This window comes from Trichomonas vaginalis, chromosome IV (genome assembly GCF_026262505.1).
Source record: "Trichomonas vaginalis G3 chromosome IV, whole genome shotgun sequence".
Taxonomy (NCBI): Eukaryota; Parabasalia; order Trichomonadida; family Trichomonadidae; genus Trichomonas; species Trichomonas vaginalis.
Genome location: NC_067206.1, coordinates 7,145,069 through 7,158,440, shown reverse-complemented (window position 1 = coordinate 7,158,440; position 13,372 = coordinate 7,145,069). Strand labels below are relative to the sequence as shown.

Sequence of the window (13,372 nt, the reverse complement as noted above, 5' to 3'; positions counted from 1 at the left end):
ATTTATCTTAATGAACTAAGGCAATTCCTTGCTTGTTCTTCATCTTTACCACAAACAATGAATATTTGAATTGTTGTTGTCGGATCAAATCCTAATGTATCAAGCCTTTCTAATGCCTCTTTCTCTGAAGATGATAATTTATCATAATCACCTTGGAAATCTCTATAACGTCCAGTATTTTGACCAGAATTTGAAGATTCCACAGTAGGTGGCGGTCGTGTGTTAGGGGGTGGTTGTTGTGAGGGTGAATTATTCATTGCTAATATTTCTTCTGGTATTGGAGCATTTTCTGAAACAAGTAAACTAATTGCCGAATCTAGATTGTTCCCTGTTGTTCTCAAAGCTTGGATGGCTTGTTCCTTGGTAAATCCCATTTCAACTAAAGCTTTAACATCTCGATTGAATTCATCTGATTCGTCTATTATATTATCTAATGGAGGCCGTGTCGCTTGATTTGGTGGCTCAAAACTATCAAGCTCGGAATTCGGTGGATTATTTTCGACAGGAGGTGGTTGTATTGGTGTTGCTTTTTTAGGAGAACTATTATGAATTACTATATAACGATCTTGTTGAATTTGTAAGGTGCTAAATGGGATATTTTCTTGTAAGATTTCAGCTCGATAAATAAATTGTGCTTTTTCTAATGATATATCCTCTTGGACAGAAAGTATTCGCTTAGCATCAGTTAGGGTTTGATTGGGCTGTACTGTTATTGTATATGTTTTTCCAAGAATTGTTCTAAAATTTACATTCATTTAAAATGCAATAATTTCTACATAATTTGCATTATGTATCGATCTAGTGAAAAACATAGAATAGATATGACCGCCGAAATCATTCTCGATTTAAAATAATTCCCAATTCATGAATATTCTTGAGTGGATTGACTGTAAGATGCTGTATTTTATTACGCAATTGTGCTGTAACTGATATTTTAAACACAGGTCACACTTTAAACTTTTTATATTTGCATAAAATTATAATAATCAATTTCATGCTTTCACCAAGTTAAACTATTGATTTCACATATTATATGAATTGCTTTATATAAAATATATGATTTAAGTATTATTTAATCACAACATGTGAATCTAATATTTTATTTATTTCTTGTTTGGAACAATAACTTGCTTAACTTCTCTTCCGTCATCAACGGCATGCCCAGTAACTGTAATTGAGTGAATGACAGGTTTAATTAAAATAACGGTTGTAACATCAATATAAATTGATGAAATATAAGCCTGGACACCATCGATTTCAGTACGGCATTGATATTTGTCGCCAGCCTTTTCGCAAATTAATACAAAATATTTGATAGCAACGCAATGGAAAGTAATCTTGTCTTCTTCAACCTTATCAATCTGTATTCCATAGCCAAACTTCTTTTCGAACCAATTAAGTTCTTCAATGCTGCCATCTGTTTGTCCCAAAACCCAGTAGCCGTGAACAGTATCCATTTTAGTAGGATCATCCTTCTTCATGACAACCTCGTATACAACATAGTTCTTATTCTCTGATTTGGTGAAGCGGAAAAGCTCGTATGAAACTTTTTCTTGAGTCATAAAATTGTAAGCAATAAAGCCTTTCTATCGGTTGTTGAAAAGTTTTCAAATTTTGTCACTTTTATATTTGTTGAAATAATCCAATTTTTAGACAAAAACTCGTTCCGTTAACAAAATTTCTTTATGTATTCGATTGGCAAGGATATGATATATATGAGTTTTTCAGTTTCATTCGATATTCTCTAAATTTTATGACTGCCATTATGAATTAATTCAAGCAATAAATAAGTCGTTTAATATCCATTCTTGCATGTAAGAAATTTGGTTTGCTTCACATGCTTTAATTTCTTTATTTTTCTCCTACTTGCATATAAGAAGCATAACAGTCATGATCAAAGATGTTTTTTTGCAAAAAAAGTTCGATAGGCAATTTTGCTAAATATTCATTTAGTTAGAGATAGTTTCTATGAAACAAATGCATTTGAAATGAGCCGAAATAGGTATGTAATTTCCAGCCAATCTTCAGAATTTAAAATAAAGTATATTATTTAAATTATATTTTTAAAAAATCAAATATTAGAATACATCATTATACAATTCTTCTATTAAATGATAAAACTCTTTCTTGCTATGCAAGGGAATCGAATCTTGTGCTCCAAGCTGTTGTAAAAGTTTAACAGTTTTTAATTGAAATCCTCCATTTGCATGAATTATAGGAGAAAAACCAGAAGAGTCTTTGGAATTAACAGAAAATCCACGAGAAACTAAGTATTTCACAACTTCATCAAGACCTTTGTATGATGCCCAATGCAATAAAGTAATTCCTTTTTTAAAATGAATTTCATTTAAATCAGCACCATTTTTTGCTAAGGCCAAGAAAGAATTACTACCTGGTTTATCTGCTTTGCGATGCATGTTCTCATTTAAACCTGAAAATCGTATTAATACATCCAAAGGTGTTAGTCCTTGAAAGTCTTTTTCATTTGGATTGGCTCCATTTTTTATAAGTAATGTGATGTTCTTATCTGAAAGGCCTTCTGCTGCAAAGTGAAGTGGTGTTCTTCCTGTTGTTGTTGATTTGAGATTAACATCAATATTTTGTCTTAATAAATACTGCAATTTATCAGATTGTGGAGCCATTGCACAATAATGAATTGCATTGTTACCTAAGTTATCAAATGGGTTTATATCAGCACCTTTATCGATTAATAACTTAACTAATTCATATTCTCCAAATTCTGATGCATATAATAATGGTGTTTTTGATTCATTGTTGATTGCATTTACATCCAATCCTAAATCAATCAATTTCCATGCAATATTAAAGCTTCCTTTTTTATTATATTTAGGAAATAGTAGCTTTTCAGAGTATTTAAAGTAATGTGCTGTGAGATGGAGAAGAGTGTCATTACTAGGCTCGAAAATGACATTATGATCGGCACCATTATCAATAAGATATTCAAAAATATCAAAGTATCCTAAGTTTGCTGCAATTTGCAAAGGATTGATTCCCGCAGATGATTTCACATCAATTTGGGCTCCATTTTCAATAAATACTTTTACAACATCAAATTTGTTTGAGATCACGGCATGATGAAGAGGTGTTTCACCATGCCTATTTGGAATATTTACATCAGCCCCTGCATCTACAAGGATTTGAAATATTTCTTCAATATTCTTTTTTACTTTGGATGCAAAAACATGTAAAATTGTATCATCATAAACATATGTCGCCTTTACATCAGCACCTAGTTCAATCAGATTTTTGATATTATCAATTGATCCTCTTGAAATTGCATCACAAAGAGGTGATTCTTGAAGTATATTTCTTGCATTTACATCTAATCCTGCTTTAACAAGAGAAGATGTTGTTTCTGGATTGCTATAAGATTCTGAATATTGAACTAATGTTTGAATATTATTTGCGTTTTGATCAGTCGTTAATCCAATAGAGCTCATATCATCTTTTGCTCCATGTTTTAATAGCAAATCAACAATTTCACTGCTCTTGTTGAAGATTGCAGCTTTTAGAGGGGTTTGACGTAATTTATTGACTTCGTCCAGCTTTGCACCTTTTTCAATGAGAATCTTTGCAATCTCTACAGCATTCGACTTGGCAGCAATATGAATTGGAGTATCATCATCTTGGTTTTTATAATTGATATCAGCTCCATGTTCTATAAGTAAGTTTGCAACTTCAGTATTCTTGTTAATTATGCAAATTTGTAATGGTGTGAAACCATCTTTATTAACTGCGTTAACATTCTGACCCATAGATATCAAATGCTGTGCAAATGCTGGATTTTTAACCTTAGCAGCATTAAACAGTGTAGGTTCTTCACCTGGAGCATATACATACTGAATAATTTTATCAACTTTTGCTGAATTTTGAAGACCCAAGTAAAAGATCAAATCAGATGTTTCTCGTGGCAATATATTTATGGAATTCTCTAAGCAATTGATAGCCAAATCTTCAAGAGGAAATGCTCTATAATCTAAGAATTCAGTTTGCAAATCGTTAATTGATTTAATTCTTTCAAGATAGCACCTTAAATTGTTGAAATTCATGCAAATAAAAGGATCAATAACAAGATTATATCTTTGTACTAAAAGAGAAACATGATCGAAATTATGAGAAATAATAGCATAAAGCATACAATCTTGTGTAGGTGTATAATATCTGAGGCATTGGTTAATAATATCTTCGTTCGAACCATAGAAACTTAAACTCAATGTGAATGGAGTCATTTTAGAAGAATTCGAAATTAAAAATTGGAAAATATTCACTGCTCCATAATAAGCGCACATTTCAAGATAATTCGTGTATGGTTTGACAGATTTGTCAAAATTTAATCTCTTCTTCTGAATCGATACATTAGGATCAAAATTTACTGGAAGATTTTTCAAAAAGCCTCGTAAATCATCATTTTTAATGAAACTTGAAATGGAAAGTTGAATTTTTTCATGATTTATTTCTGGAATTTTTACTCGGGTGCATGGATAGTATATGTCCCACCTTTTTAGAAACTCAACCATCTTTACTTTAACATTTTGAATTAGATAATTTTTAAGAATTAAATTAAAAAGAATAGAATATGGAGTTCTATTAACGTTATTAAAGCATGATGCTTTTGATATGCATATCAAGATATGAATTGGCAATTGCTTATACTTTTTGATTAAAATTGAAATAATTTTTTGAGCCATATCTTCAATTTCTTCTCTTATGTTTGATTTAAGAGTGTAGATTCGTCCAAACAGATCAAAATAATCTTGATATTCCTCTATTACGCTATCGAAATATGTATTTGACGTTTTTAAAAAAATAAATAAAAAGTGACTTCTTGTAGTAACAAATAACTTAAGCTATGCGAATGTTTCTATTTATGTATGTTAAAATGATCGAACAAACTCGATTGACAATCAATGTAGAATTATATTTTTTATATATTTTTCATTTTGAATTGTATTTCTAGGAGTTCAAAAAAGGGGACCAGGAAGGTCTCGATTTTTTTATGATAATCTAATTAGGATAGGGATATCTCGTTGCAAGGCTTACTCTTTTTTTTTGATGATGATATAACAAAGGCCGACGTCAGATAAGACTGATAATCGAGGCATTGAATATAGCGACCCTAGTAAGACAGTTCTCATTCAATGTCCAGGTAGTCTCAGTGGTGAAGTCGAAATTCTTCAAAGTGTTAAAGTTATACTTGGTGGCAGTAAAGATTTTAACAGCCCATTTTATTCGTGTCGTAACACCATTACGTCACTCAAATTTGCTGCCTTCAGCAAATGTGAGAGCATTTGTAACTTTTGTTTTTCAAGTTCATCTCTTGAGAGTGCCGATCTTCGCCAATGTGAAAACCTTGCTTATCTAAATTATTCTGTTTTCAGTAATTGCACCAAACTCTCCACATTTTACTTTCCACCAAAAATTAAATCCATCAAAAGTGGTTGTTTCTATAAGTGCTCCGCGCTGACCACAATCAATCTACCAGATTCTGTTGAAGAAATAGATACATACATTGATGGATATTATTGGCCATTCACCTTAACATCATCAACTGCGCTGAATATTTCACCAAATTCGAATTTAACAACCCTTAGAGCTGAATGTTTTTCAAATATTAGATGCAAAAATTTATTTATTCCTAAAAAAGTTATTAGTATTGGCGCAGGAATTTTAATGTATAGTTCTGTGCAGACAATTACTATTGATGAAGATAATCCTAAGTATGTGACAGATGGAAAATGCATTTTTACGGGAGAAAATAACAAAACATTAGTTACACTAGTTCCTACATTTCGAGGTGAATTTGTTGTTCCTAGTTTTGTTCAAGATATATATGAAGGGTGCTTTCGTTCATGCCACGTCACAAGCATCGTTTTTCATGATAATGTTGTATCCATTGGTGCATGGGCTTTTGCTGCTACTGATTTAACTTCTCTACAATTCCCTCAAAAAATAACAGTAGTTAAAAACGACATGTTCAGAAACTGCCCTAATTTGCTTTATGTGAATTTATCAAGTAAGACTACGATAATAGAAACCCGTGCTTTCAAAGGTTCATCTAATATGGTTTCACTTGAATTCCCTCCTACTTTGGAAACGATTGGGGAAGGCGCTTTTGCAGATTGTCAAAAACTTGTAATTGATTTATCTAAGAATGAAAATATAGGGTGTCCAAAGGTGTGTTTAGCACAAACCTGAATACTGCGAATAGAAATAAACAAGTTACATATATATAAAGTTTATTTAAATATAATCACCATTGGATTCAATCACGCGTTCGCAGCGATCGATCCAGGCTTGAAAGACGCGCTTTAAATCATCATGAGAAAATTGCTCAAATTGCTCTCTTACAAAATTTTCAAGATCATCTGGACTCGCGAATTTGCGTCCTTCAGCTCTCTTTTTTAGCGTGCCGAATAAATAAAAGTCAGAGGGTGCAATATCAGGTGAATAAATTGGGTTTGGAACAACTTTGACATTGTTTTCCACCAAGTAATTCATTACCTTATGACTTTTGTGAACTCTTGAATTATCAAAATGAATTGCAAACTTTTGTTTTTGTTGTTTGGATTTCTCAAACTCATCAGAATTGATAATTTGAGTAAGAACATTGTCAATTAGATACTGAGCATTCATCGTATTAGGTTTTGAAGAATATCAATTGCGATGATGCCATTCACGCCCCAAAAAACCGACAACATCATCATTGGTGTGTCAATTTTTTTCTTCGGGAATGTTTGCGGATCTTCATCCTTCGGGATCCACATGATTTTGGCTTCTGTTGCATATTGAAACCAAGACTCGTCCCCTGTTACTAAAAAGCGAAACTTCTTGGATTGATACGCACCCAATATAGAGAGGAGCTCTTTCGAAGATTGGACTCTAGATTTTTTTTGAACTGAATTAAGGTTGTGCGGAACCCAACGTGTATACGCTAGTTTGTAGTTCAAATAATTGTGCAGATAATAACTGACTGTTGTACGTGGTATCTTTGTCATCTCCTCTATCCTTCTGAGTGATGCTCTTGGGTCTTCATCTAGCGCTTGAAGAATTGCTTTGATTTTTCTTTGATCCGGCGATTTTTTGTCAATTTTTATATGATGGGCGCCTTTTTGTTCATGAAGTGATACATCCTAACATGATACGTTACAGTGGAATAGCTAGGAGCATCCATACCGAAGCATTTTACCAATGTCTCGTAGATTTTTTACAGTCTTTGCATTTTTTTGCAAAGAGCGAGGATGTTTTCTTTATGATTCATTACAAAAATGAAAAAAATCCCGCCAAAATTTCCCGCGAAACCGCCTCTTGTCTCAAAATTCATTTTATATCCCGGCATGGCGCCAAAATACAACATACTCATCATATACATATATTCATATTTTTTATTATATATTTATAATCAGCATATATCTCCTTTAATAGTCTCATATAGCGCGCTGTGCTAAACGCACCTTTGGACACCCTATATTAACTATGTTGATGATATGCTGTTTACAAACAAAAAGAAAACTCTTTCCGGTTACTTTGGAACTGATCCAAACAAAAACTTAGTTGTTCCAGACGGACTAACTGAGATTGGATTAGGCACATTTATTGGGAAAAAGTTAAAATCAATTTCATTTAATGGAGCAACATTAAATAATATTAATATTCAAGCTTTTCAGAGCAGTTCTATTGAATCAATTTCTTTGCCTTCAAGTTTAAGTTCCATTGGCAGAGAATGCTTTGCTAATTGTGTCAACTTAAAGACGGTAACATTTGATAGGAATTCACCGCTTACAGTTATATCAATGAAATGTTTCGAAAACTGCAAGTTGTTAGAAAATATCATCCTTCCTAGTTCAATCACAACAATTCAAGAGTACGCATTTTCAGGCTGCTCTAAGATCGGTGATATAGGTCTTTCATCCACGCAGATCTCAAACATCGACACTTACGCATTCAAAAACAGCGGAATCACTATCCTTGATAATGCTCATAACGAAATCACCTTTGGCTACGGATCATTTTATGAAAGCTCCATTGAGACAATCACATTCCGAACTGTCACCATCCCATCGAACTGCTTCTTTGGGTGCTCATCTCTCACTTCGATCAACATTGTCTCTGTCGACACTATCGAAGATTCATCATTCGAGAACTGCGTTTCGCTCGCAGCATTTGTTATTCCTAGCAGTCTTCGTATTGTCAAGTCGTTTGCATTCCGGAGCTGTCTCTCTCTTTCCTCAGTCACACTTTCTATTGATAGTCACATCGATCAGATCTACGGTGGTGCATTCATTAACTGCCCTAATCTTCAGTCCATCAAGCTTGATTCTAAAGACAACCGATATCGCTTCAGCAACGGTGCACTCACCAACTACGAAGAAACAAATCTTATCACGTTCATTCCGTCGAGCCGCATCGACACATACATTGTCCCGGTTACTATGACATCCATTGGGAACTACGCGTTCATGTCTTGTCCTAACCTTGTCCGTGTTCTTTTCAGCGGCAACAGCATCCAGACTATTGGTCGCGAATCATTCAAAGATTGTCCTAAGCTCTCGTTTCTATATGTCACTAGCAGCAGTCTCACCAGCATTGGTGAAAGTGCATTTGATGGATCTCCTCTTCTCCGCCGATGTGGTTCAGTTCGCTGTGACAAGAGCAAACGCGATATGTTCATTTCTAATGGCATCCCTACTATTTCATTCAAAGTTGACTGTTCTTATGCAGGTGGTTCATGTGGTCGTAATCCAACTCTTATTTCCAATTTATCACCAATTCTCATTACTCCTTTAATTGTAATGTAAATTTTTTCATATGCTCAACAATCTAAATCTTATTATATTCAAATAAAAGAGCTTCACTCAAATGTGATCACACCAAAAGTATAAATTTTGAGATATTAAGGAATGCGCAATCAATACTAGTTAGCTTGGTAATTTAATATGTAGTTCTCTCTATGGCATGCCTTTCTATAGATTAATCAATCGTATTTTTTATTTGATACTTGCTAATTGCCCATAATTTTTTGAATTTCAAATTATATGTGTATTTAGCAACTAATTGTTAATGAGTTGCTGAGTTTAAATTTTAAGATTGAAAGTGTGGTGTTACTTTTATATTTTCTTCCGAAAAGGAGTTACATCTTTGGAAATGGATATATCACGAATTTGGCAGGATATACAAAAACAATTCAAGGTATGTGGCTTCTTGGAGGATCAAACAGCAGTTCATCGTAAAAAATTTGAATTTATATTTTCACAGATTCGAAAATCTTTTGCGATAATAGGAACAAAGATAGCAACAGTTCCTAACAATCCAACAAATTTAGAAGCAATCCAAAAACTTCAAATCTCAATCAATTCATTACACGATATTCTATCGAATAACACATTGCAAACATGGACAAATACAACAATCATCAACAAATCTAATTATATTTACAAAAAACTCAAAAAGATTTCCTTAGACATCTTTGCTTCATTGAAACCATTAGATATCGAAGCTGCGAACTGTATTGAGCCCGAATCTGAGCAATGGGATACATACAATATAACAGACCTTCGTGCAATCCAAGCTTCATTTAAACAATTTTTAAGTTTAGATAAATTAGATCAAGAATTTGCAGCAAAAGTTAGACTTCGCTTGCAATCAGTTAATAATCAACTAGACAATTTACCACCAGATCCAGAAATTAATTATTCTCCGATTCCAGTCCATTATAAGAAATGGATTGTCGACTACAGTAATTTTGAAGAAATAAAAGAAATAGGAGGTGGTGTTTCATCAGTTGTTTATTATGGTAGAGATAAAAGGACAGGAAATGAAGTTGCAATTAAAAAATTCAAATTTAAGCGATTAAATGGTCCCAGATTGCAAAGTTATCAACGTGAAGCCGCTGTTCTTGCAAATGCCAACCATCCGGCCTTACTTCATCTCGTAGGAGTTACAGATAAAATTCCATTTTGTATTATAATGGAATGGATGCCTAATCATTCCTTATACCATGATCTCCATTCATACCATCACCTTGACGCCACCGGCCGCTCCATAACTTTGTACGATATTGCCCGAGGAATGCAATTTCTTCATAACAGGCAAATTGTCCACAGAGATCTGAAATCTCTTAATGTTTTACTTGATAAAGACGACAGAATAAGGATCTGCGACTTCGGATTCAGTCGTCATGCAACTGATACGACCTTCATGAAACATAACATCGGAACTCCTCACTGGATGGCCCCAGAAGTACTCCAAACCAATGGTAGATACACTTCCAAGATCGATGTCTACGCGTTCGCCATTGTTGCGTGGGAAATCGCCGTTGGAAAAGTTCCTTATCAAGGAATGGATTCAAATTCTATCATTCATCAGGTGCTGAACAACGATTTAAGACCACAAATACCTGAAGACTTGAATCCTCCTATGAGGGACTTGATAACTATGTGCTGGGAACGTGATCCGGACATCCGACCAACTTTCGATGAAATTGTGAAGAGACTTTCTACGGGAGAGATCGTTTTTAACGGGTGCGATGTGAGTGAGTTTAAGAAATATGTGGCTCAGACATCCAATACAAGCGAGCAATTGAAGAATGACGTCAAAAAGATTTTATCTGATATAGGAAATAACACGGCCAATCAGATTCGTAAACTTCAGATGCTCGGATTGCCATCGGATATAGTAGATGAGTGCTGGGAGTATATTTCTAAGATAGAAAAACAGGAGGATAAAGTTGAATTTACAACTTTGTTCTTCGCAACGAAGAAACTTCCAGAAGTAGTTAAGTTCCTTAGAAGTCTACCCAATGGAAGTGTTCCGCCGTCTGTTGCTGTAAGATTGGTCGAACAAATCTCTTCAATTGACGAAAAAACTGATGAAGACATTGTTGCAACTGGCTGTAAGAGTGGATGCGCTGATCTATGTGCAATATACTCCAAGAGGCCAAAGAATATTGCTACTTCTCTCGAAGTTTGCGCTTCAGTCGGAGTTGACCAAGCTCTTAAAGCAGCTGTTGAAGATGTTTGTGTCTCGGCTTTATCGTCAAATGAAGATTATTTGGTCGCAGCAGGTGTTAGATGTTTAATTGGACTTGATGAGGCCAAAAGAATTCCGAAATCATCAATTTCATCAATGTTGAGATCAGGAAATGTTACACTCCATAATTTGGCCCTTTTGGCTATTTCTTTATCACCTTTCTTGGCAAATGACGTTATTGACGATGTTTTTGACTTGTTGTCAAAAGAGAAGCTTGCTACAATGGCCATTGTGGCTGCTGCTGGTGACCAAACAATGTCAATTCCTGTTTTAGAGAGAATTGAAAAGAAAACAGGAGATTTGGAAATTGATGAGATAAAATGTCTTCTAAGAGCTGCAAAACTGAAGCAATCTCTGAATGTTATTCAGAGAATTCTCTCTGCGAGGAAAATTCCTGAAGAAATTGATCAAAAATCTCAAATTTCTTCTAAATTAGTGAAATTATTCCAAAAATAAATAAAATTTGTCTGTCATTTTAATAATATCTCATCTTTTTTAATTAACTTCCAATTAATTCGTTTTTGAAATTAATCTTGGATACGAAATGATCTGAATTATTCTTAATTTTTATTACTCTCATTGTTGACTCTTATTTTAGAACGTAAATTTCTAATAATCCCTATTAAACAATACTTTTTTTTGTAAATTAGAGAAAGGGACAGACTAGCCCATTGTCACTTTTTAATTTAGCAAATGAACGCTTATGGAGTGGAGTTTTTGGGTAAATCTGATTTGCTTATAAATGAAATAAAATCAAAAGAAACCATATTGGCATTATATTATGCAAAAATAAATGATCTTACTTAGTACTTTTAAAGTTAATTTCAGAAAAAATTTGACACAATGGTATCCGGCACATACAAGTGGTGTACAACCAAAATATAAGTTGGTTTAAACATATATTGCTATATCTCATGATCTTACTTAGTACTTTTAAAGTTAATTTCAGAAAAAAATTGACACAATGGTATCCGGCACATACAAGTGGTGTACAACCAAAATATAAGTTGGTTTAAACATATATTGCTATATCTCATGATCTTACTTAGTACTTTTAAAGTTAATTTCAGAAAAAAATTGACACAATGGTATCCGGCACATACAAGTGGTGTACAACCAAAATATAAGTTGGTTTAAACATATATTGCTATATCTCATGATCTTACTTAGTACTTTTAAAGTTAATTTCAGAAAAAATTTGACACAATGGTATCCGGCACATACAAGTGGTGTACAACCAAAATTTCATATCCTTAGTTTTACATTTATGTTTAGTTTTATTTCACCTAATTTTCAAAGATCATAATTGAATTAGATGGCCAAGCTATTCAAAACACGACCAAGCTTATCAAAATAAGACCAATATATTCAAAATTCTTTATTCTTTCAAATCATTTCATTTTAATGCAGATCCAAGATCACGAACTCACATATATCGAGTTGCTTAAGTATAGAGTGCAATAAGAAATCCAAGCAGATTGTAGTTATTCATATAAAACTAGGAAAGAAAGAAATCAAATCCAATTTAATTGTAAGTGGCCGAATTGTCCATGTCGCTTCCTTGTTGATACACTTCCCGATGACAAGTACCACATACGAAAATGTATTAACACCCACAATCATTCTGCCCCTTTTCCAAACAAATCACAACAAATTACATCATATTTTTATAGATCTTATTTAACAAGATATTTTGAATCAAATCAAGACCGTGTTTACGCACAATTAAGGTGTTTCAAAGATCTTAATATCCCATTTGATAGTGGGATCATTCCGGAAATGTTTCAACAATCTACAGATGCTTTAAAAAAGTTTTCTAAACGCCTTCATGCAATCAATACCCGTTTCTCAGCGGATGATGTTACATCTCTTGCAATTTTTGTCGACATGGTTAAGAGTCATTCTCCGGATGATCTCATCGAGTTTATTCACGAGCCAGATCGTATGATTTTCTATTACGCCCCATTCGAAGCAAATGCTTTTTCACATCAAATACAAACTTATCACATTGATTCCACTTATAAGCTCTTGCGCTCTCGCATACCATTTTATGCCGTCACTGGCAAATTCGCGGAATCAATTTTTTTCCGTTTTTGTATTTTTTCGTTTGGCCCGACACAAGTGAAAATATACAAGTTTGTCTCACAGCATATTTTGGCTCCATCAATCGCGAACCATCTTATTTTTCAATGGACTGCGCACCTCAAATCACAAATGCTGTTGAAACAGCCATCCCCTTATGCCAGATCATTTGGTGTGGCGTTCATGTGTTGCGCGCTGTCATGAGAAAGGCTGAAAAGTTTCAAGATCGTTCCAACTTCGAAAC

At 33.8% G+C, this 13,372-nt stretch overlaps 5 protein-coding genes and 1 pseudogene across 6 annotated transcripts, besides 5 other annotated features; 2 read left to right on the top strand and 4 right to left on the bottom strand.

Annotated features, from left to right (window-relative positions):
- Positions 1-2: 2 nt before the first annotated feature.
- Positions 3-755, bottom strand: TVAGG3_0045840 (UV excision repair protein RAD23 family; the record flags this gene model as incomplete). Its single annotated transcript, XM_001316153.1, has 1 exon — positions 3-755. The coding sequence occupies one exon, from the start codon at positions 753-755 to the stop codon at positions 3-5; it is 753 nt and encodes a 250-aa protein (XP_001316188.1).
- A 348-nt stretch (positions 756-1,103) lies between these two features.
- On the bottom strand, positions 1,104-1,562 carry TVAGG3_0045830 (protein of unknown function (DUF4833) family; the record flags this gene model as incomplete). Its single annotated transcript, XM_001316154.1, has 1 exon — positions 1,104-1,562. The coding sequence occupies one exon, from the start codon at positions 1,560-1,562 to the stop codon at positions 1,104-1,106; it is 459 nt and encodes a 152-aa protein (XP_001316189.1).
- A 416-nt stretch (positions 1,563-1,978) lies between these two features.
- Positions 1,979-4,815, bottom strand: TVAGG3_0045820 (spectrin binding; the record flags this gene model as incomplete). Its single annotated transcript, XM_001316155.1, has 1 exon — positions 2,079-4,310. One exon carries the CDS (start codon positions 4,308-4,310, stop codon positions 2,079-2,081), a length of 2,232 nt encoding a protein of 743 aa, XP_001316190.1.
- Positions 4,816-6,181: 1,366 nt separating this feature from the next.
- Positions 6,182-6,209: a terminal%2Cinverted (terminal inverted repeat of Mariner transposon ID:TVAGG3_0045800).
- Positions 6,182-7,486: a mobile genetic element.
- On the bottom strand, positions 6,262-7,390 carry TVAGG3_0045810 (annotated as a pseudogene). Its single transcript has one exon. A coding segment is annotated over exon 1 (1,129 nt).
- Positions 7,459-7,486: a terminal%2Cinverted (terminal inverted repeat of Mariner transposon ID:TVAGG3_0045800).
- Positions 7,487-7,505: 19 nt separating this feature from the next.
- On the top strand, positions 7,506-8,816 carry TVAGG3_0045790 (structural constituent of cell wall; the record flags this gene model as incomplete). Its single annotated transcript, XM_001316157.1, has 1 exon — positions 7,506-8,816. The coding sequence occupies one exon, from the start codon at positions 7,506-7,508 to the stop codon at positions 8,814-8,816; it is 1,311 nt and encodes a 436-aa protein (XP_001316192.1).
- Positions 8,817-9,122: 306 nt separating this feature from the next.
- TVAGG3_0045780 (protein kinase protein) lies at positions 9,123-11,651 on the top strand (the record flags this gene model as incomplete). The annotated part of the gene is made up of 1 exon (XM_001316158.1): positions 9,163-11,502. One exon carries the CDS (start codon positions 9,163-9,165, stop codon positions 11,500-11,502), a length of 2,340 nt encoding a protein of 779 aa, XP_001316193.1.
- A 44-nt stretch (positions 11,652-11,695) lies between these two features.
- Positions 11,696-11,733: a terminal%2Cinverted (terminal inverted repeat of MuDR-5_TvMULE4 transposon ID:TVAGG3_0045760).
- Positions 11,696-13,372: part of a mobile genetic element that runs on past the window's edge.